This window comes from Trachemys scripta, chromosome 6 (genome assembly GCF_013100865.1).
Source record: "Trachemys scripta elegans isolate TJP31775 chromosome 6, CAS_Tse_1.0, whole genome shotgun sequence".
Taxonomy (NCBI): domain Eukaryota; kingdom Metazoa; phylum Chordata; order Testudines; family Emydidae; genus Trachemys; species Trachemys scripta.
The window spans coordinates 13,958,259-13,982,103 of record NC_048303.1 but is presented as its reverse complement, the minus strand read 5'-3'; the positions used below and the strand labels follow the sequence as shown (position 1 = coordinate 13,982,103).

The 23,845-nt window shown below is 44.0% G+C and overlaps 2 protein-coding genes across 4 annotated transcripts in view; both read right to left on the bottom strand.

The window, feature by feature from the left end:
• The window catches only part of SKA1 (spindle and kinetochore associated complex subunit 1), a 40,211-nt gene extending 25,517 nt beyond the window's left edge, over window positions 1–14,694 (bottom strand). The window contains exons 1-2 of one of the 3 annotated variants that reach the window (XM_034774707.1): window positions 14,616–14,694; window positions 556–653 (exon numbers count right to left, since the gene is read on the bottom strand). In XM_034774707.1, coding sequence (XP_034630598.1) covers window positions 556–653; window positions 14,616–14,668 — 151 coding nt within the window. In that variant the 5' untranslated portion in view covers window positions 14,669–14,694. Of the gene's footprint in view, window positions 1–555; window positions 659–11,148; window positions 11,217–14,615 lie in introns of those variants that run through there. The other 2 variants (XM_034774708.1, XM_034774709.1) reach the window with 2 other exon arrangements.
• Window positions 14,695–17,996: 3,302 nt separating this feature from the next.
• LOC117879208 (tetraspanin-36-like) overlaps window positions 17,997–23,845 on the bottom strand; it is a 52,598-nt gene continuing 46,749 nt past the window's right edge. Inside the window, exons 6-7 of the mRNA XM_034774234.1 lie at window positions 21,390–21,473; window positions 17,997–19,650 (exon numbers count right to left, since the gene is read on the bottom strand). Coding sequence (XP_034630125.1) covers window positions 19,564–19,650; window positions 21,390–21,473 — 171 coding nt within the window. The 3' untranslated portion in view covers window positions 17,997–19,563. The remainder of the gene's footprint in view (window positions 19,651–21,389; window positions 21,474–23,845) is intronic.

Below are 23,845 nucleotides of genomic sequence, written 5' to 3'. Positions count from 1 at the left end.
TATGCCTACAGGTGATCTCCTGGGGGTTAGGGTAGATCCATTTTAGGTGGGGTAGTATGGGAAAGCTTACTGTGCCACTGGCCATGCTGTATCTGTTCTGTGGAGAAATCATCAGTCTAAAAGGCTGTCAGACTAGAACCATTCACTTCCCCAGGTTCTGTTTGGTATCCCCTCTAGTTCCCTGTTATTGCTCCTTTGATCCCACACTTTTGTCCCTGCCTTTTTCTGGTTGTCCTCCATGTCTATTAAGCTCCTCTCCTCAGAGAGCCCCAGCTCCTTCAAGTAGGCAAAGTAGACTGGCATGTTACACAAACACTGAATTCTTAGTTGGTTTCCTCAGATTTACACAGTACATTTCCAAAAGAGGACACAGCTATAGCAAGAAGATCAGCATCAACAAAAATTATCCCACAGTTGTACATAAGTAATAGTAAAATAGCATCTTGAGATGAGCATTTAGATCTTTAATACTTGATGGAAAATCCTTTACTAAATATAATCCACATACCCAGATACACTCCCCTGAAAATAAAAACACCTACTGAGCTCTCTTACCCATGTTTCTTAACTGAAGAGTCTTTTTGATAGTTGAAATCTTTGTGTTGATGTGAGAGCATAAATCTTCCAAATCTGAAGAGGCCATATTCCCACTACTGCTCTACAAACAGAAAAAAAACATGGGTACATTTAAGATATCCAACTTACAAGTACAAGCTTTTTTGCTGGACTTTGTGCTGTGTATGGCCCCAAGTGCAACCAGATAACCCCTGTATGCATGACGACAATGGACAGCAATCGACTCTCAAATGACAAAAAGGATATACTTGACCAGTGGACGGAACATTTCAGTTCGCTTTCTAATCACCCTTCCAATATTTCTGAGGAAGCAATTAATGGTCTTCCAGAACATCGACTAAAAGAACTTGCACTAGCCCCTACCTTATATGAGACCATAACAGCAATCAAGCAGATGTCACAAGGAAAAACACCTGGAATGGATGGCATTCCAGCAGAGATCTATAAGCAGAGTAGCTACCATACTACAAGGCACCTCACATTGCTCTTCTGCATTATCTGGGAGCAAAAAGGTCAGTACCAGAAGGATGCCAGCATTGTCTACCTCTATAGTTGTACTTCTCAACCTCTTTACCATTGTAGGCCACATATGCAACTCTTTCTGTGTTGTATGGACCTCATCCACACAATATATATACTACCTGTATGGCCCTGAGGATGTCACATGGGCCACAGCTATGCGCTGATTGGACCACAAGTGGCCCGTGGGCTGAGAACCACTGCTCTATAAAGATAAGATGCTAGGACAACCTGTGATAATCACCGCAACATTTCCCAACTCTCTGTTGCTGGGAAAATTCTTGCACAGGTCATTTTGAATAGACTTAACACCTATCTTGTGGAAACCATCCTCCCAGAGTCTCAATATGGATTTCAGTCTGGAAAGAGCACTATAGACATGATCTTCACAGCCCCTCGGCTTCAGGAAAAATGCTGGAAGCAGAATTGTGGTCTTTATATGGTGTTCATTGACTAAGATCAAGCTTTTGACTCTAAGTTTTGAGAGAGACTGTAAACTTCTGTTCATCTTTGGATATCTTGCAAAGTTTATTTCTGTCAAATGGTGAGATATTAAACCCCTTCTCACTCCCTAATGACACCAAACAAGGTTGCATGCTGGTTCCACATCCTTTCCAGCCTTTTTTTCTCATTATACCTATGGATGTATTTTATGACATTGACAATTATTTATCCAGTTCAACACTGATGGGAAGCTGTCCAATCTGCAATGCTTCCGTGCTCACATGACAACAGCATATTTACTAATTAAGGAGCTTTTATTTGCTGATGCCTGTGCGTTGGTTGCTCACTAGATTGATGACATGCAAGTTATAACTGATCACTTTGCTTGTGCAATCAATCATTTTAGTTTCACAATCAGCCGAAAGAAAACTGAATTACTGTACCAACCTGTGCCAGGGGGATGCTCAGTCCTACCTTATTATTAAGATCAACAAAGTTCCTCTCAAGTTCATGGAGAAGTTTTGCTACCAAGGGAATATGCTGTCACAGAATGTCACAATTGATTATGAGATTACCTATCACATTGTAACCATGCCTTTGTGGGTCACAACGGAGAATACCAAATTCCAGACAAACTGCTGAGAAATAGAGCAGATACACCCCAAAACTGGTGGTTATTCTCCCATAAGATATACCAAACCAGCAACAAAAGTAAACTTCTGTTTCACCACACTGACTAACAAGAAGTCAGAAAAGCAGTTTCCTTAGATATTCCAGTCCTTGTATCACCACCAAAAACACAAGACTTAAAGATGAGTGGTTCTTTAAAATCAATTTCATCAAATAAAAGGTTCTTCTGATCCCAAAGGACCAGCCACACACCCAGGTCAATATATAACTCAAATCTTATGCAATAATCATGCTGTTGCCAATCCTTTAGTATCTAAGAAATAAAGAAAGAAATATAGAAAGAAAGAAAGAAAGAAGAGTTAAAATTGGTTAAAGGAATCAAATACATACAATAATTACAAAGTTCTTGGTTCGGGCTTGTAGCAGTGATGGAATAAACTGCTAGCTTAAGTCAAGTCTCTGGTTGCATCCAAATCATTGGAATGTTCTCAGTCCCTTGGTTAGAATGTTCCCATTAGGGTAAGTTCATAGTCCATAGGTTTGAGCAGGAAAGAGGAAACATTGAGATGTTTCCAGGGCCTTTTATAGCTTCTGCTATGTGGAGGGAAATCCATTGTTTCAAACAAAGCCCTCAGCACAGCTAGTGGAAAATTACAGGTAGCAAGATGGTGTTTGGAGTCACATGGGTAAGTCACATGTCCATGCATGATTTTGCTTAGTCACAGCAGGAAAGTCCATTAAGTGTAGATAGGCGTCTCCCATGGTCCATTGTGAGTTAAGTGTTCCTTGATGAGCCACTTAATTTGATTAGTTCCTTCAAGATGTGCAGGCTAAATACCTTGTGGGTGTTACTCCAGGAGCAAACATATTTGAAATACAGGTATAGAGCCAGTGCTCATAACTTCAAATACAAAAATGATACAAATAGCATAATCATATTGAGCAAATCATAACCTTTCCATAGACATCTTACTTGACATAATTTGTACAAGATTTGTTGCAATTATATAACAGTGGTAGCAACAATGATCTACATGGTCATATTTAATCAATCAGACACATATCCAAGGCCAGCTCCACATCTGGAATGCTGCAACACCACCAAATGAATGACAGGGGTATCAAAATAAGCACAAAGCTAAATTTATATTATTCTTCCAACACTTCTATATGGTTGAGAGATGTGGACAACATATCACAGGTTCATATATGCTGTCTTTGGTCTGTTTGCAGAGTCAAATGGTGGGACAAGATTTCCAATACCAAAATCCTTAGTTGTTGTTGGATGTCTAGCATTCAAAGCAAGCTCATAAAAGTTCAGCTGTGTTGGTCCAGGCATCTTGTTCACATGGTCAATTCGAGCCTATCCAAGGCCAAATTTATGGTCAGCTAAAGCAAGGCACCCATTTCCATGGTGGCCAGTGCAAACAATATAGAGACACACTGAAGTCAAATTTGAAAGCATGTCAGGTTGACCCCAGCAACTGGGAAGCAACAGACCATGACAGGGCAAGGTGGCAGAAGATGTGTCATGTTGCCACTAATTGCTTTGAAGCAAGGCACATTAACACTATGTGAAAAAAATGTGTACAGCACAAAACAAGTGTGCTACAGACAGCAACTGTCATGGACAGTCTTGTCTGTCCCACATATAACCATGTTTCCAGTTCTCACATTGGTCTGACTTCACATATACATGTTCCCCACTGGCACGTGCTGAATCCTCATGTTAACATCAACATGAACTCCATCATCATAAGTACTAGTTATGCAAATAGAATTTAAAATGCACACTGCTTAGACAAAAATGAAGGGGAATTTCACCTAGCTTTTCCTGAAGAAGCAGACATAGTAAATGCTATTTAGTTGAGCAAACTGAAAGCAGGGCAGGGAGCATACTGAGGTAGGTGGTAAACTAGAGAAATCTATGTGCTTGAACTCTACAGATAAAATATTAGTATTGGTCCTTAGATTTATGGGACTGTATTGGCTCCCTCTGGCGGTTAACTAGAACTGAAAACTACGGGTTTTGTTGTGGTTGTTTTTATAACCCACACACTAGTGCATAGGTTGGCGAAATACGCATGATACTTGGCAGAGCTGTATAGCTACTCATGTTATGCACACACATTTAAGAAGTCTTTCACACACTGCCACAGAATTGGTAAAATGTCACACTCGTATAAGAGACAGCTTATTTAGGAAAATTCAGACGGGAAAATCTTAGACCCTAGATTCCCAGTCAAAAAAATTAAAGCGGAGTTAAACTTGTAAATATGTATAAGGGAAAAAAAACTTTAATAAAATCCTTTGGGGTTTAAGAAACACAAATGCTTGAGAACCAGGATTAATTGTGTGAGGTGGGTTCCTAAAGCATAATGGATAGTATGCACACGTTGGAACTCTGCAGTTTTTAAAATGTACATATCAACCACCTTTAATAATTACATAATTCCCCTACTTACCCTACAAGTAGTCAAAGGAACTACTCCTCCTCAAGGATGACAACACACATACACAAATTTGGAGTTTCTAGGCTAAACTATTTTGTATATTACAAGTCAAAAAATAATTTCTCCAAACATGTTCAGGTTTTTAAACCCACATCTCTCAAACGTATTGCCCAATTTATGTCAGACTTTCCCAGGCGGGAGGGGGGAAAATCTATCCTGCCATAACATCAAACGTGAAATTACAGGTAGATTGGCTATGACTAAGCCAAAGAAACAAAGGGAATTGGTGAAAGTGGCAGGAAATCTATAGTGTAGACATGGCCTTTGGATTTACTGACTCTCAGTCTTATGGTCAGTCTATTCAAACAGTGATCTATTCTGACACCACAACACCCTATTTAAAAGGGAGGAAGCAGCTGTCAGAGCATTTACAATGAGGGGCCCTGAGCTTTGGAATTCACATCTCCCCTTGATCCAAAGCACCCCAATTCTGTCAATCTTCAGGGCACACCACTATGCTCACCGTCTCCTTCAGGCTTTTAGGTAGGGAGTGGTGTGCTTAAGACTGGGAAAACTGGTATTGGAGTTGGGTGCTTTTTTTCCCCCTCTTCTGGAGTTGGAGAACATCCTGGGATATATTTTCATTTGTCTTAGTATTTGCACTTTTAATTTATGGCAAAGCACCTAGAGTCATGGCTAGGCAATTTTTTAGTAAATATATTCTATAGATCTAAATAAATAAAAGTACATAGACTGCTGAAAGGATTAAAACTCTGCAAATATATTCAGAACAGAATTAGGAGAGAGACCAACTGATTTATTACAAATATACAGACACTATGCAAATATACAATACACCTCTACCCCGTTATAACGCGACCAGATATAACATGAATTCAGATATAACACAGTAAAGCAGTGCCCCAGAGGGACGGGGCTGCGCACTCCGGTGGATCAAAGCAAGTTCGATATAACGTGGTTTCACCTATAACACGGTAAGATTTTTTGGCTCCCCAGGACAGCGTTATATCGAGGTAGAGGTGTACTTACTCCTATGCAACTAAATCTCTCCCCATGAGTATCTGGAGTGAACTGCTAATTACACCTAATTATTCCTATTGGACTTGTTTCCTGTTTTCTTACGAAACCTTTTACTGTATATTCATTCCTGCCGACACTGAATATTCAATCATTCCTAGAATATGTATTCTTAATGAATGCTGATTTATTCTGCCTCAAACCCTATATGCTCTTCTGAGCCTTTCAAATGCCACATGTCAAAAGGGCCAACTTTTCACACACTAAAGTAATAAGTTGTGTTTGTGAATTAAGATTAGGGTCAAATCACATCATATTTATTCAGGCTAAACTTCCGCTGAAGGCACACTGGGGTCCTAAATAAAAATTACATTTGGGATTGATCCAAGGTTGATTTTCCACACCTAGACTTACTAGGACAATGATCCTAATATGATTCAGAATGCACCTGGCTGCTCTGTCAATGTCCCACACTTTCTCCCAGTTCTAGCAGTGCTGAGCCCTTGGACATCACACTGTGCCAACAGTCATATTTATTAAAAAAAAAAAGTTGTAATTTTAATGTCTACTGTAGTCAAGACAGTTAGGGCTATATCCTATGTTCCCATCCTACCCCAGAGCTCCCAGTTTTAGATTAGTTGAGTAACTCTTAAGTGGACCTTCATACTTAAATAGCTAAATACTTTCCTAAATTAGTACATTTCCTTTGCCAATATACCACTTGTAGGAAAGTAGCATGACTATTTTGGGGTACAGATTTAAGTTTTTGATCTATCTGATGTAAAACTGAACCAAAGCTCATTATAATCTGCCCGTTTGACTCAAACTCTAGTTAGGATATAAAGAAAGTTTTTTCTTAACATCCAGGGTCCATTAAACTTTTTCTTATATGACATTTTAAAGAACTTGAATTACAATAATAATTTTAACACAGATCATTCAGAACAAGAGAAAAACAATGAGTGTTGTAATACAATCTAAAATATAGTTGTACACAAAGAAAATCAGGTTAAATATTCTCTGTTAACAGCTGCCTGGTGCAGCAGGAGATGTATAAAACCAGAACACCACTCCCTAAAGCTTGTTGATAATAATCTTAACATTCTTCCCAGCACCCAGATGCTATTTCCATTACCACTTTGTAATGGGAACAGCCACTGGAGGGAGAGAGCCAAAGGAAAATAAGAGTGAAAGCACAGACCTGAATATAAACAGTTATTAACTCAACACCACTTAGAATTTATGTAATACTTGACACGTTCAAAATACTTTACCAACATTAATTCATCATCACAAACCTCCTGTGAACTAGGCAATATCCGCATTTTTCAGAGAAGCAAGGATGCCCAAAATAACCAAGGTCCAGATTTTGGATCTGCACCAGTGGAATCTTGCGCCCATGCTGAGCTGCACTGACTTCACTGGGGCTCTCTCACATGTAAACAGGTGCAGAATCATGGCCCAGCTCCGTAACAATGCTTGCATTACAACTCAGGAATTGCCAACTCCCAACTCTATGGCTATTTCTTAGCAGGAATGTACACATCTAAAAACAAACGCAGCAATACAAAACAGAACTTGTGCAACATGGTGATTCAGTTTCCTACAGGAAACTCCATTTTCTGACTTGTGAGCATCGTTCTCAACCTTAACATTACATTTGCTTAAATTTTTGTATTTGAATTTAAATTTTCCATGCCCTACAAAAAAAATACAAAACTATTAAAAGGACACCGTCCATACGGAAGTGTAAACTTCAAAACATGAATTTAAAGTGGTTTGAGGTGCCACACCAAACCTTGAGTCTCTGCCAGTTTTTGTAGTTTTAAAACCACATTTTCCTAATACTACCATGGTTTTTTTCCTTTGTGGCTGTGTGAGTGGCCCACACAAACAACAGGGGGAAATCGGCAGATATCTACAAAGTAAAGCTGATTTTGCACAAAGTGCTTTTGAACCTATGAAGTAAAAAAGTGAAAATAGTATTTTTTCCCTCTAGCTTCTTTCACAGGCTCATAGAAATAAAGGGCTGGAAGAGACTTCAAGTGGACTAGATTGGACATCTAGTCCAATCCTCTGTGCAGAGGAGGCAGAATTAAGCAGACCTAGACCATCTCTGACAGATGTTTGTCTTTCAGTTTATAGCAATCATAGGCCAGGTCTAAACTACAAACTTTGGTTCACACAAGTTATGTTGGCATACAGCTACCGAAGTTTGTTTATGCTCATGCGTACATGGCTACTTGTATCGGCACTGTGCATACTCTTGAGGAGTACTTGAGTCAATGCAAAGTATGGTGCACAACGGGTAAGTATCTCAGTGTGCCACATGCTGCCATCCAGTGTGATGCCTTTTGGAAAATGTTTGCAATGTGTTGTGGGATAGAAATGATTCACTTAAAGATCTACAGAGAAGCTAGGAGTCAAGTTCCAAGCATGCACCTTTCTCCATCCCATAATCCCATCCATATACCATAATATTTATGCCTTTTTCAAAAATTCCACAAACCCATGTGGCATTTTTTAGCATCTGCCATCTCTGACAGAAGCATGGAGCCTGCAGAGCTTTACATTATTCTCATGACCATCGAAAATACAGAACGCACAATTCTCCTGTACATGCAGACATGCAGGAAACACCGTAACAATGGGGGACACAATGTTGTCTTTGAGGACAGTTTACTGAAAATAATTCAAGGCTGTTGTTGGTGTCCATAGAGCTACAGCAGACTGCAAAGCACTGTTTCTGATCCTGAGAAACAAACACTGACTGGTGGGATTGCATAGTAACGCAGCTTTGCGACAACGAGCAGTGGCTGTAGAACTTTCAGCTGCAGAATGAGAGCTGCACTGACAGTGGAGAAGCAATTGACACACTCTGGAAGCTTGCAACACCAGTTTGCTCACCGTCAGTGTAATATCATTTTAGAGCTGAAAATACAGCAGGGGGCCATTAATCATTTCCTGCTATGGCAGGACTGTGATCCTTGGCAGCATGCAGGACATAGTGGATGGATTTGCAGAAATGGGGTTCCTGAACTGCAGTGGGGCACATCCCTATTTTGGCACCAGGCCACCTTGCCCCAGGGTACATCAACAAAGGACTACTTTTCTATGGTCGTACAAACGTTGGTGGATCACCTGGGACACGTTGTTGACCTCAGTGTGGGCTAGTCACAGTTATCTTTAAGATAACAAAAATTGTTCAAAGCAACAGAGGGTCCTGTGGCACCTTTAAAACTAACAGAAGTATTGGAGCATAAGCATAAGCGTCTGATGAAGTGGGCATTCACCCATGAAAGCTTATGCTCCAATACTTCTGTTAGTCTTAAAGGTGCCACAGGACCCTCTGTTGCTTTTTACAGATCCAGACTAACACGGCTACCCCTCTGATACTTGACAAAAACTGTTCAGAAAGCTGCAAGCACAATGTTTTTTCCCCACTGGCAGATTATCACTAGTGATATGGAAATTCACCCAGTAATTCTGAGGGACCCAACCTAACCCTTGCTCTCCTGGCTCATAGAACCATACGCCAGCCACCTTAACACACCAAGGAAAGATTCAGCTACCTGCTCAGCAGGTGCAGAATGACTGTTGAATGTGCTTTGGGTAAACGGAAAAGATTTGGATCTCAGTGAGAAAAATATCCCAATTGCTGTAGCTGCCTGTTGTGAATGCATAACGTGTGTGAGGCAAAGGGGGAAAAAAGCTTCCCCCAGAGTAGAGGTGGAGCAGCTGTCTGCTGACTGTGAACAGCCAGACACAAGGGCCATTAAAAGAGCTCAGTATGGAATTACGTGATTGACAGAAGCTTTGAAAGAGCAATGGAATGGTCAGGCACAGTCGTGTTCTGTGCTGGACTGTTCTCTGGGCCTAGAGCTTTGGGTGCTGCTAGGAATTGTTTAGCATTTGCGGAATTTATAAAATGCAACTGTGTGTGTTCCTGAACCTATGAGTTATGTGGTGCTTTCTGTGCATTTACAAGTACTGTGTCAGCACTGCTATGCCTTCTGCAATATCCATTGTGAACTAAACAGTTTTATTCTCCGAAAACAGATGTGTACTGAATGGCAAAAATAGTGCAAAAGAAATGTGCAGAAAACAAGAGACAATGCAATACAAATGTGTAACAAATTAACAGAATGAGACTATGAAATAGGAGAGGCAGCAAACATTTCTGTCCATTTCAGTGCAAAAAATGTAATCCATTGCGGCTATGCATACACCCTCCGTAGTTCTCATAGGTGAGTGTATGAGAAGCTGTGATTTTCCTTGTTGTCCCACAGTGTGAACTGATGGGGTAGTGATGCACCCCATGATGCCATATGGGAGGGGGGGAGGGAGGTGGTGCATGGGTAGGGAGCAGTAACATGGAGTTCTCCAAAGAGTGGGGAGTCTGGGATGTTTGGACCTATAGATCAGCTAGGGTCTGCAACATTTGTGTTTGCTGCCTGAGAAAATCCATTATGTCCTGGTGCATCATCTCCTTTTTCTGTGCCTTCCTCCTGTCTGTTCTTTTCTTCTCCATGTCTGCCATTTTGGCACTCTAGGCCCTTTGTTCATGGTCTGATGCAGCACTTGCTTGCAGGCTCTCACTGAACATGTCCTCCCTACTCCTCTTCTTTCTCCTCCTCATCAGGGTCAGGTATTCTGCAGGTGTAGAGGGAGCACCCCTCAAGGCTGCAATAGTAGCAGCTGCTGATAAAAACCAGACAGATGTATCACTGGATTTAGTCACAATGGAAAGGGAAGTTTCAAAACTCCCTTATCTAATTCCCACAAAAACTCTTAATAAGACATACTGACTCCATTCAGCTTTGGAGCACTTCTGCACAGCAGTGCTCTCCAGCCCCAGCTATAGTGAGTATGGCTGGCCAGGGGCAAGGAATTTCAGTTGCATGAAACAATAAAAGTTTGGTCCCTTTTCCATGGGCACTAGTATAGGGCAATGACACTGAATACTGGTACCATTTTCCACAGGCTGTGGTATTTTTAGCTGATATGTCATTCCCGAGGGTAACAAAGGTACACATAACATAGCTGCTACTGGGGTCCCAAACCCACCCAGAGCCATATGCTGCTAGCCTGTTTACTGCAATGGTGCCAGGTGAACTCATTGCAGAGTGGCATGGGAAAGCATCCTACCACAAAGGAAGAAATAAGACAGCCTTCGCTAGAAACCTTAGAGTATGAACTGCAGAGCAACACCATGAAAGTTGCATCGAGATAGCCCAGGAGGATTCAAGAGACATCTCTATGTTCATAAACAAACTGCTCTGAACCCCTGTCCCCTGCTTAATCCAACAGGGGAATGAAAAGCAGATGCCATTTGTTGGCATCTACCTCTGTTTTTGTTGTACCACTACCTCCTCTTGTAGGAGTAATACTGTGACAAGTCCATACCTGTGTCTGGTTAAATTTGGGATAGGATGGGCACCATCTTTAAATTTAAACACTGTAAGGAAAAATGCATGCATACACTTACCCATGGTCCCTTCCCCTCCAACGGGGTTATCCATGCTTGGCTAGGGAAACTCGGTAGACTGTGGCAAAGTCTCAAACAGATCCCGACTTGAACTCCCTGCCACATCTTGCCCCCTCATCCTCTTCCTCCTTGCTGTTCACAGCAGCGAGTCTGTTGTCTTATCCATGGTGGTCTGCAGTGTGCTGGTTGGGTCTCCACCAAGTATGACATGCAAGTCACTGTAAAAGTGGCAAGTCTGTGGCTCAGCCCCAGCTCGATTTTGCACTCACTGCCTTTGTGGTATGCCTGGCATAGTTCCTTTACTTTCATGCTGCAATGCTGCTGATACCTGTCATATCCTTTTCCTGCATTTCCTGTGCAATCTGTTAGTAGATATCCACGTTTCTACGCTGATCCATACCTGTGATTGCACAGCTTCTTCTCCCCACAGGGCCATGAGATCCAATACTTCTTGCCTGCTCCAGCCAGGAGTGTCTCTAGTACATGGCATCGTTGCACATAACAAGAGAGCACTGCTAGGTGTGCTTGCCAAGCTGGGCAATCAGGAAAAGGCATTTCAAAAATGTGTGGTGGGGTGTCTTTCGGTCTCTGGGACCACTGGGCAGTAGAGTTCACAATTGTGACCAGAGAGGTCACTGTCGCAGGGAATGGGGCATTGTAGGACAGGCACTGGAGGACCGTTCAAGTCGACACAGGTCATACAGTGTCTACACACTTGTACTACGTCAACCTCAGTAGGCTGACTTCAGCTCTATGCCGCTTGGGGAGGTGGTTTTACTGCATCGCCGTAACAGGTCACTTATGTTAGGTAGAGACAAATTTAAGTATATAGACATGTACAAATAGGTTGACACAAGGCAATTTATATTGACTTAACTTTGCAGCATATACCAGGCCTAAGGCTTTGATCCGGCAAGAACTTATACATGTGAGGAAGCCTCACCAGGTTCAGTGGGACTATTCAGATGCATAGTGTTTGGAGGACCAGGGCTTTAGATGTTACTTTTAACAGCAGTGGGGGGGGGGGCAGGGGAGTCACATTTGCGTCTGAAATATAAATTGATGGGTGCTTTAAGCATAAAGGAACTTGCAAGCTTTACCAGCTTTACTAGAGGACTTTAGATGCTCTTTGAACCTCACCTATTGGGGTTGTATAGTTTACAAGTTCCCCTGGGTTTTGCTGGTAGAACTTGGAGGCCTAACAATTTCCTCTTACATCAATTAGCAGCTCTGCAGGAACACAAAAATTTCAATACAGAATCTGTTTCTACATTAAAATCCCTCTACTAATATTTCCTACATTGAAAACCTCCGTTATAGATATCAGCTCAGACTCTGATCCTACAAACAGACATGCAGGCAGACTCCTCAATGGTGCTTCTTCACATATGTAAAGTTAAATATGTGCATGTTTGTGAGATCATGGCCTCAGATATTAATTTATGCCCAATCCTGTAATTAGTGGAGTTCTCTGTGGATCTAATGACAAGAGACTTCCCCACACCTGTGGATCTGACTGCTGAATGAGATCTAAGAACCCAAACCTGAAATGCCATCAGCGAGCACAGAAATAAACGGCACTGCAGGAAGGTCGATGTCATGAGCAAAATTTTAAAGGGAAAGTCATCACTGCCACAGCTTCCAGCCTGAGGGAGACGGGGGGACGACACTGTTCCCACACCAGTTTTCAGCCCTCACGTGGAAGAAAGGAAGCAGCATGAAGGAGGAGGAAACAGTTTGAGGATGCTTAGTGCAGCAGAGCTCAGCACTTCCCACTCCTCACCCAGCTGATTGGACTTGGGGTGAGGGGAGCTACAGAGGACCAGAGGTTGGGGGCATACACAGGCTCAGTGGTGGAGCCTTGTGGAAGAGATATAAGGGGTGTTTGGGGGCGGTCCGGCGGAGGAAGGAGGAGGATATTTTGGAGCTGGACAAAACTCAGCAGCTAGGGGGCCAGTAGGCTAGGGGATTAGTGATACTATAATGGTCAGTGCCCCCCCCCCCAAAAAAAAAACCCAAAACTTTACTAACAGGGCTTCACACTAACAGTTCATCTCTGATTAACTCAAAAACTGCCGGAAGGCTTTTGCTCAAACTTTCACAGCTCCAAACGAAAAAAAAATAAATTCCTCAGGTTGATACCCATTATGGATAACTTCATCCTCAAAAGAGACTGTTTTCCAGAAAGCTATGGACATACAGAAATAGAGGAATAAAACAATAGTCCTGGTGAAGTATTTCTTCACACAACACACCATCAACCTGTGGAACTCCTTACCAGAGGATGTTGTGAAGGCCAAGACACTAACAGGGTTCAAAAAAAACAAGGAGTCCGGTGGCACCTTAAAGACTAACAGATTTATTTGGGCATAAGCTTTCGTAGATAAAAAACCTCACTTCTTCAGATGCATAGAGACTTAAGGTGCCACCGGACTCCTTGTTTTTTTGTGTGGATACAGACTGACACGGCTACCCCCTGATACTTGACAGGATTCAAAAAGAACTAGATAAATTCATGGAGAATAGGTCAATCAATGGCTATTAGCCAAGATGGGCAGAGATGGTGTCCCAAGCCTGTTTGCCAGAAGCTGAGAATGGGCGACGGGGAAAGGATCACTTTTACCTGTTCTGTTCATTCCCTTTGAAGCACCTGGCATTGACCACTGTTGGAAGACAGGATACAGGGCTAGATGGACCATTGCTCTGACCCAGTATGGCCACTCTTATGTGTAACTTCAGTTACAACACATACTGCCAAGCTCCTACTATAATATACATCATATGGGTATATGGTATTCCACATACATAAGACATGGCTCCTGACAAGCATATTACCATCTTATATCTGTCTGATGTGCAAGTTACAACTCAGTGAGTGAGCAGAAGGCAGAAGGGATTAAACCAGAGGGGCCACAAGTGCAGCTTGAATGGCAGGGAAAGCAACAAGGGAGACAGGGGGAGGACAGTGTAAAACTGTGAGCACCCCCTTCTCCCTCTTTACATTACACCTTCTCCAACCCCTTGGCATGTGATGTACACCAATGTCGACACCTGTGCGTGACATAACCCTTCTGAACCGGGTCCTATATCGCAGCTGCTGCTAGCCAGGCCCACCCCCTCCTCCTCACCCTGTCCAGAGCTGGCTTACGAGACAGGCTGGCACAGAGCCCATGGGAAGGACCTTCCCTGGGTCGGCAGGAAGGTCCACAATGTGCAGCAGGGCAAGGAGGGGGGGGGGCGAGGGGGTGCCTGGCAGAGGGGAGGGAGCCGTTGGGTCCCTTCCCTAGGCAGGTGGGGAGTAGAGATAGGCGCCTCCACCCAGAGCCGTGCCCCTAGGGACCCCTCTTCCCCCACCAGGCCCCTCTCGCCCCTCACCAAGGCCGCCCCCAGCCATACCGGGGACCACCCTTGTTCCCTGCCTGCTCACCAGGCCCCTCTCAGCGCCCCAAGCCTCCCCTCAGACTCACCGCGGGAGGCTGGTGCCCGTATGAACCGGGGGCAGTGCGCGCGCTGTAGCCATTCAAACCACCCGCGCTCGGCAGCGGCAACTAACGCGAGAAGTCAAGAGACCCCCCCCCCCCCCCCCCCCCCGGTCCTTTCGGGAGCGGCTTCACGGGCATGCGCGGGAAATCTAAGCATGCGCACTACTAGCCGCAGTGAAGCTAGTTGCCGCCCCGCACTGGTAGCAGTCCCGGCCCTACCTGAGACTGCTGCTCTGGGAGCGGGAGCAATGAGTCTGGGGACTTGAGTTAGGGGGAAGCGGGTCGGTACCCAGTGGGGGGTAAGGGCAGGCGGAGCCCTTTAGGGGACAGAAATCCCCCGAGCTGGATTGTAGGCGGCGGGGGAAGAGCAGGAAGGGTCCCCGGATCTGGGTTGTGGGGTCGAGGGGTAGGAAGTGGAAGGGTCCCTGGTGGGCCAGGAGAAGGAAGAGGAAGGATCTCCAGATTGGGGGCAGGAGGGATCCCAGGGGCTGGGCTGGGTTGGGTTGCGGGGGGGGGAGGAACATGAAGGGACCCTGGTGCTGGGTTTGGGGGTGGGGGAGGTGCAAGAGGTGTTCATGGAGCTGGGTTTTGGGGAGCAACAGGAAGGGTTCCCAGAGCTGGATTGGGGGGGGTGGAAGAGCAAGGGCCCTGAGGCTGGGCTTAGAGGAGGAAGGGCTGTGAAGAGAGCAGAGGGGCTTCAAGGGCTGGATCCATATGCAAATGAGTGGTTTCTCTCAGACTTCCTAATCAACCTCCTCCCAAAGTCCCAGCACTGGCCCTGTTGGCCATACATCACTTCAGGACGGGGAAGCTGGATGGAAGGGTTCTTTGCAAAGGTGGGGCCTTTTTCCAGTTCCTTGTCTGAGCACACATTTAGGCAAAGTACCTCTGGGTGGTATCTGGCGTCTGCTGAATTCTTAGACACCTCAGAGCAGTAGGCATCATGTTCAGTTCGCTGTGACCTGCAGTGGTCCTATGTGATGCCAGTCAATTAGTTTAAACCAGACTTTTCAGAAGTAGTCACTAATTGTGTCTGTTATTTTCTGGGCATCCAATGTGAGACAGAAGCCTGATTTACAGGAGTAAATTCACAGTAGCAACTAAAATTCACAGGAGCTGAGCATTCACAGTAGCAACTAAAATCACTGAAGGGTATTCTTTGAGCATATAAAATGCTACAAAATCTGTGTATTCTGAGAAAATCCGGTTCTACATGTTTCGAAGAGGGTACCCAAAATAAATGGATACTTTAAAAACTTAATTCCATTGTGCCTGAGCTCCCTATCTGTAAAAGGTGGATAATAGCACTCCCTCACTTTAATAAATTTATTTTCTGATGTTTGTGAAGCATTCAGGCCCAGATCCTCAAAGGTTTATAGGCACCTAACTCCCACTGATCTCATGGCTTTAGATAGTACAGCCATGAACATCATAAATCAGCCCATGAAAAAATGAATTATTCTGTCTTCAGAGTAGGGTTTGAATACTGTGCAGTATAAATAAGGCCTAGGGGAAACATTGCATGATAATAAAATAGTGACTAACGGTTCATTCAGGAAGCACAAGCCATTCTATGCTTGGAATGAGGTGGGTGACCTGTGGGGGGAAAAATAGCACAGTGCCATGCAATAAAAGATGGCATCATACTGCTGGTACCCAAAGAGGGTGAATTAAGCTTGCAGGTTCAGAAAACAGCAGCCAATTAAGGACCCCATTTTTATTTATTTTAAACAATTTTGTTTTTAAAGCCAGTCCCTGACTCTGGAGGCAGCCTGATCCATGATTTTCAAATGCCTCAGCAATGCAGCTTGGTGCCACCTAAAATTCCCCTTATGTTGGGGGACACATGCCAACAAACACCCTCAGTGTATGTAGGCTAGTCCCTCTTCCTCATAGCCATGATCTGTGGGGAGTGCCCTCCCAACCACCCCCTCTGTGGGGGGATGGGGAGTCCCTCTCAGCCCCCCTCAATGGGGCAATCCCCTTGGGGTTGCCCCCATCACAGCTGGGGCGGGGGAGGGGAGGCACTACTTGTGCTCAGGGTCCCAGGCCTGGTGGGGATAAAATCCCTCTCGCTGTCTGTGAGGGGTTCCCGCAAACTCCTTCTGCCACTAAGGCCCTGCCCTCTTATCTATCTCTTGCACTCCCAGGTGGTCTCACTTCCCCCTTAAGGAGCCTTTCCGGATTGGCCCATGTCTCTCTGACACTGCCCCATTCAGCTAGTTTATTCCTCGGATTGGCTCCTGAGGCCTGGCCCTATCCTGTTCCCTCCGCTGTAGTCCCTTTGCAACTTGGTCACAGCCCAGCCTGGGGAGCTCCCATTGGCTTCTGGCACAGCCATTCAGGCTGCACTCACCACTCATCACCCATCCCCTAGAGAGAGCATTGCGGAGCTCCTCCGCCCTTTGTCAGTGTGCGCCAGACCAGCCTTGATTTCCCTCTTGACCCGTCTGATTGCACCCATGTTCTGTCCAGACTCCAGTCTAGGACCACCCTCTCGGCCTGAGCCAGTCTAGCATCCTCCCGCCCGCTGCCAGGGACCCTAGTGACCTTCACTCCTCCTGACCCTGTTATTCATTAGTTGTCCCCCATTTTCAGTTGGTTCCCGGGTCCAGTGGTCCCTCCCTCAAGGCTGAGGGAGAGGCCTTTAGATGTGGGTGGGCTTGCACCCACCCACCTCCCAGGATTTCCAATAAGGCCAGGGACCCGAGCGCCGAGCCTAGGCAATGCCCCCTGGCTAGCACTCCCCTCCTCCTAGCAAGGCCCCCAGCCCTGGGTTGAACCTAGCATTCCCTTCCCACTGCTATCAGGAACCCCAATCCTCTCAGTCAGACACACCTGTGCACACTACTCCCTCCTCCCCCAGCCAGGCACGTCTGTACCGCCAGCCAGATACACCACCATTCATACCCACACATTACATCTATCGGGGCCAGACACAGCTGCAGCCCCCCACACACACTCCAGCCAAGCACACCTGCAGCCCCTGCACACACTACGTGTATCCCGCCTCTCTTACCTTCACACTACCCCCCCATCACAGCCTATTATCCTCTCCCCCTAGCCTGTCATATATATACACACACAGCCTGTCACATCCACACGCACCCCAGCCAGTCACAAACACTGCTTTGCAAGGCACTAGTAGGCTTCTTTCACTGAGCAGAGCATAAGACAGGACTCTTTCATTGCCCTAGCCCAGGTACATTTGGAAAGGAAATGTTTTCTCTCATTGAGGATGGCCTGGCTTACATCTTTCTCATAAATAATTTTTAAGATGGAATGAAATACAGTAATGAGTGGCATTTCTTAATTGATTAAAATATATTCCAGAAGGGTTTTTTGTTTTGGCATTAAGAGAAGACAAAGCACACAATACCCAAATGCTTAAATAAAAAAAACAAGAACCATTCCTAACACACACATCTACAGAGGAATAAACTTAAGTCAGCAGTTCCTCTTTCCATCTCTTGAGAAAAAGATAACAGACTAAAAGCTCACATTCAGCCCATACTCCTTTTTAAGATAGCTTTAGAGAAACACACACTATTCTATTCCTATAGCAAATGTTTGCCTGTCTCAAGAGGATTTCTGCTGTTTCTTTTCTAACAGTCTGTATCAGCCAGACTAATCCCTCACCCTGGTTTAAAAAGAAAAGAAACACAAGGAACGGAATAATTTCAAGGTTGACATTTAAAGCTGTTAAGAGGGATTTTTGTTGCTCTATGTGACCCAAAAGGTGATCACATTCAGCAGACCTTCAAAAAAACAAAACAACAAAAAATCCTAATGACTCAAAAAGAGTACTATACAGCATTGTTTGCCATAATGTAATAGGTTCTTGAAATTGTTCAGTCACCCAGAGAAGCGTGAAGAAAACGTGTAATCTAACAGTAAGAAATCCTCTGTGCAGCCACTTCCATTAGGCCACCACTTTAAATGAGAACTCTAACAAATCCCCAAACCTCATATTTCCAGTGGGACCAATCCTGCAGCCTTCATGTAAATAGTCCCACTGACTTCAAAATTAATTGTAAGAGAGACAAATATAAAAACATCAGTACAGATAACATTTTAGAACTTGGTATCAAAATGGGAAAAATTAAGTGCCTTGCCTCAGAAATTCTTGATTTTAAATTAAAAGAACCAGAGATTGGCCAAAGTGATAAACTTCTAATTCAGACTTCCCCAGAGTTTGGAGATACTCAGATCTGAGGGGTCGATTCATCCCATTGGTAGACAAAAGAGACAGCTGCAAACCTCAGATCTGGATTTTAAATTTGCCCAAAGTTCAGGGGTGTCTTGGTCTGAGGATATGATTCATGCTCGTCTTTAAAGCAAACTGAATTACAGCAGTTACAAATTGGAGAGAAAAAAACATGTCAGCAACAGTGAAATGTACCCTTGAATAATAATGCTTATAAACAGGAATATTCAAACCTTCTGTTTACAGATTTCTTTTGCTGCTTGAACATTTGTCATGGGACTGATTTCTTGTTGGAAATATTGAAGAGAGTCTAGAATGCACCATGGCTGCATTATCAGTTTAATTGATTAAAAACAATGTCTTCTATGAGTTTCAGGTTACAAATAGGTCTGACAAATGCAAAACTTGCAAGAAGTAGGGTTTCTTTTTGGAGTCTATCACACCATCTGCTGTCGTTTTAGGGAATGTCACACATGTGAGTGTGAAACAGCCCTAAAGAAAGTTAAGGTACATGAAATCAGGTTGTTACCAAGGGACACTGCACACTGAAGCTGTCATTTCACAGGATACACTTAAAACCTTTCCAAATCTTAACAGTGTTCTTTCTGCTCAAGTAAATAAAATACAGTATTTAACAAAGGGGTAATACATTGTCCATTTGGGGCATCTATACAAATCCGTTTTATCACGAAGAAGCAGATGAAAAATTATCTTTCCATCGTCTTATCAAGCAAATACCCCTGAGTACAGGGGTTGGTAGCCATTGTCTTCCCTCTTGCATGTGAGCACACAGACACTCAGCATTCCAAAGAACTGAAAAGGAAAAAAGGGATCTTTAGCTTTACTATTTCTTTTGGAGGTTGAATTTATCGTATGTTTTATCTATGCTTGAATTAAATTTAACCTCTCTGTGGCAGGGACGTTGCCTTCTACATATTTGTAAAGTGCATTGTAACAGCGCTCTAAACAACATAATACTGAGAAAATAAATGTATCGATTTTCTAAAGGTGTCTTTAAAGGTTACTTTTAAATAGTGATATGGACTCTGGGTTTTCTCCCACTGTTTTTCCCATAAATTTATTTCAGAAACATTAATTCCTAGGCAGCATCTGCTATGAATAAGGCTGTGCTGGGTTTAGAATATAGATCTGTAATATGTTTAAGCATATACAGGTATGCAATAAAAGACAAAAACATACTATGCTACAACAATTAGAAGAGAGCAGAAATGGTGATTGATGGAAGAACTGACTACAGTCAATTACAAAGAAATAATAGTGATGAGAAGATAAAATTTATTGGACTGTGGAGTAATCAGAAGGAAGTGGTGGAAGCCCCTTCACTGAAGTAATTTAACACTACACTAGAAAAAATGCTAAAAAATATACTCTAGATGCCAATCTTGCCCTGACAGTGAACTAGGAAAAGGAAACTTTTGACTTTATCACCAAATCAGGCCCTCCTCCTACATTCAGATCTGCATCAGTGGACCCTAGCTCCCACATTAATGCAAGTGTAGGACTTGGGCATTAAATAGTAACAACAGTTACTTTGATACAACTCTTTTATAGCATGTATATAATTTAAGGGAACATTTTGCCATTGGCTTTGACATGTCCTCCCAGTCAATGGGGAAGAGGATAGGAATCTCTGGAAAAATGATAAAAGGGACAATGATAAAGGAGAAATTATTAGATTAAAACTCAGGGACCAAAACTTCTTAAGTATGGAAAGTTTAATGCCCGGGTTTTAAAAAATCTAATTTTTACTCTATGCAATTTGATTCTTTTTTTCCATTTCCCTCAGTTTGAATGATAAAAACAAGCTAGTCAGTTTCATGCTTGCTTGTATTTAATTTGCAGTCAATTTCATTCTCGGGTTCCCACACAAAGGACTATTTATTTGTTTTTTTAAAAACAAAACCTTAGCTTTTTAAAAAAAAATTCCATGGAGACATTGGGTCTTAAGTTTGGAAAATCATGTATTTTAAAAAGCTACATCTGGGCCATAGCATCCATTTTAAAAATGTAAAAAAAAAAAAAAAAAAAAAAAAAAAGCATCTCTTAGCAAATGACTAATACAATTCAGCCTTTCACTCAGTCCCATCAAATCTTTTTCTAGTTTTGGGCAGGATCGTCCCATCCCCGAATGCAGGCAGAAAAGAGAAAACTGGTGCAAAACTGAGACACGAAGTTAGAAGTAGGGATACAGCAGCTCCTTGGCATGCTCCCTCTTCCTCTCCCTCAGCCTGTCAAAGCCCCTCCATTCAAAGACCACGCAGCGGGAATGCAGTGGATTTGGTTAGTGTGTTCTTGCAGCCTCCTCTCTGACCCAAACAATTTCCAAGCAGAAATCCCTGGGAAAATTGCTGTAGAAACAGTCTTATCCCTCCCCACTTCTCCACCCAGCTTTTGCTCCCCTGGAAATGGTTGTCATGCAAAGCCATGGAAAGAGCAGCAAATTGCAGCAAAGTTACGTAAGGGATTGGGCGGGTAGGAAAATGGCACTGTTTTCTGTGGGGGAAGAAATGTACGTCGTTACAATTAAATACCTTTATGATGGCAAATCCTAGGATCACAAGCATAGCATAGCTCAATACAGCCTGTAGCCCATTTTCCACTTTCTCCGCACAGCCCTGTAGAGATGTAGAAAAGGAAGATTTAGATGCCATTTGATTAGCCAATTAAACTGAGAACAAACCAACAAATCCAATACAATGGGGCAGGTTTTGCACACAATCTCACAGGGGCAGGACCAGGGCCGCTTCCGCTGCTTCATTCTTCGGCGGCAATTCAGCGGTGGGTCCTTCCCTCCGAGAGGGACTGAGGGACCCGCCGCTGAACTGCCACCGAAGACCCAGACGTGCCGCCCCTTTCCGTTGGCCACCCCAGGCTCCTGCTTGCTGCACTGGTGCCTGGAGCCGGCTCTGGGCAGGACCTTGTGCTGCTCTGCTATGTGGTCAATGGCAGCAACCTTGGCCTTGAAACAAGCTACTGCTCTTGCACTGCTCAGGAGATGCACTCGACAATCTAATAACTCTGCCATCTATAGTTTCTATGAGTCTTATATGGCTCCGTTCAGTTACTGTATAAAGGAAGTAGCCACATACAGAGGCAGGCGGCTTGTGGTGGTGTCCACAAGGTAAAATGAGGGTTTGTGGGGTCCCATAGTGGGGAAGATGGGTGCAATTTTTTTCTAAATTAAACCCTATGAATACTGAATGAATGTCATAATTTATTCCAGAATTTGATGTAAAATCTAGGGTTGGTAGCATAATCCTTCTCCCGAGCTGAAGGATCGATTCGTTAGTGAGGTAGCAGGGTCATCTACCAAATCCCCAGCACTCTTCCCACAGCAGCTGGGTTTTCCTCGGTTGTCTCCTATCCAGTACTGACCAGGCATAGATTATGAAAATATTATTACTCATATTCTGATGGTGCCTAAGGGCCAACCAAGAATGAGGCCCCATTGTGCTAGACACAGTAAAAACATAATGAGAGACAGTCCCTGCCCCATAAAGCTTACAATCTAAACAGTCAAGACAGACAAAGATTAGGGGAAAGGGATATAACATACAGAGTGAACATAAGGACAGCCATACTGGGTCAGACCAATAGTCCATCTAGCTCAGTATCCTGTCTTCCAATAGTGGCCACTGCCAGGATGCTTCAGAGGGAATGAACAGAACAGGGCAATTCTGAGTGATCCACCCCGTCATCCAGTCCTAGCTTCTGGCAAGTTACCTTGGAGATGAAAATGTGAGAACAATGTGATGGCTACAAATGTCGCCTTCTGTGATTTTTAGTGCTTTTAATATTTAAATCCTTTCAGTGGGGTTATGTAAGGCCAAGTCTACACTACAAGCTTTTGTTGACACAAGTTATGTCAGCATACAGCTGCCCCAGTTAGTATACTGCTTGTGCGCATGCATACTTGGTTCCTTGTGCTGGCGCTGTGCAAAGTCACCAGGAGTGCTTGTACAGATGCATAGTGCAATGCACCATGGACAGGTATCCCAGTGTGCAACCCACCACTATCCAGTCTTTTAGGAAGTGTTGGCATTGCACAGTGGGGCAGAAATGAGTTGTGCAGGAAAGAGTGGGAGCAAGGGGTCAGCTTCCCAGCATGGAACCGTCTCCGTCCCACAAAAGTCATCTATATCCCATAATTTTCAGGCCTTTTTTAAAAATCCCATGAACCCTCATGGCCTTCCTCACTCTCCGCACAGCTCTGGACTATTGTCATAAGTGTTGCAAGCACAGGATGCATGATCATCCGGTATTTGCAGAGCTACAAGAAGAACTGAATCAGCGGTTTTGTCAAGGTCAGTTTGCTGTGAGACATAGCAAAAACCAATTCAAGGTGGTTGGTGGCATTCACTGAGCAGCTGCAGACAGGGAAGCACCGCTGCTGGGCCTGACAAATGAGCACTGACTGGTGGGATCAGATCATAATGCAGGCTTGGGGTGATGAACAGGGTCTGCAGAACTTTCGGATGCACAAGACCACATTCCTGCATCTGTGTGCCAAGCTCACTTCAGCCCTCCAGCACAAAGACACCAGACACTGACAGTGGAGAAGCAGAGAAATGGAGTGGAGATCGCACTGTGGAAACTTGCAACACCAGATTGCTACCAGTCAGTGGGAAATAATTTTGTAGTTGGAAAATCCACTGTGGGGGGCCATTGTAGTGCAAGTGTGCAGGACCATTCATCATTTCCTGCTACTCAGGACTGTGACTCTAGGCAATGTTCAGAACACAGTAGATGGATTTGCAGCAATGGGGTTCCCAAAGCTGTGGTGGAGCAATAGACGGCATGCATATCCCTATTTTGGCGCCAGCCCACCTTGCCTTGGAGTACATCAACAGAAAGGGCTACTTTTCTATGGTTATGCAAGCGTTGTTGGCTCACCAGGGATGTTTCACCAACATCACTGCTGGCTGGTCAGGGAAGGTGTATGACGCTTGCATCTTTAAGAGCTCAGGACTGTTCAGGAACTTTCCTT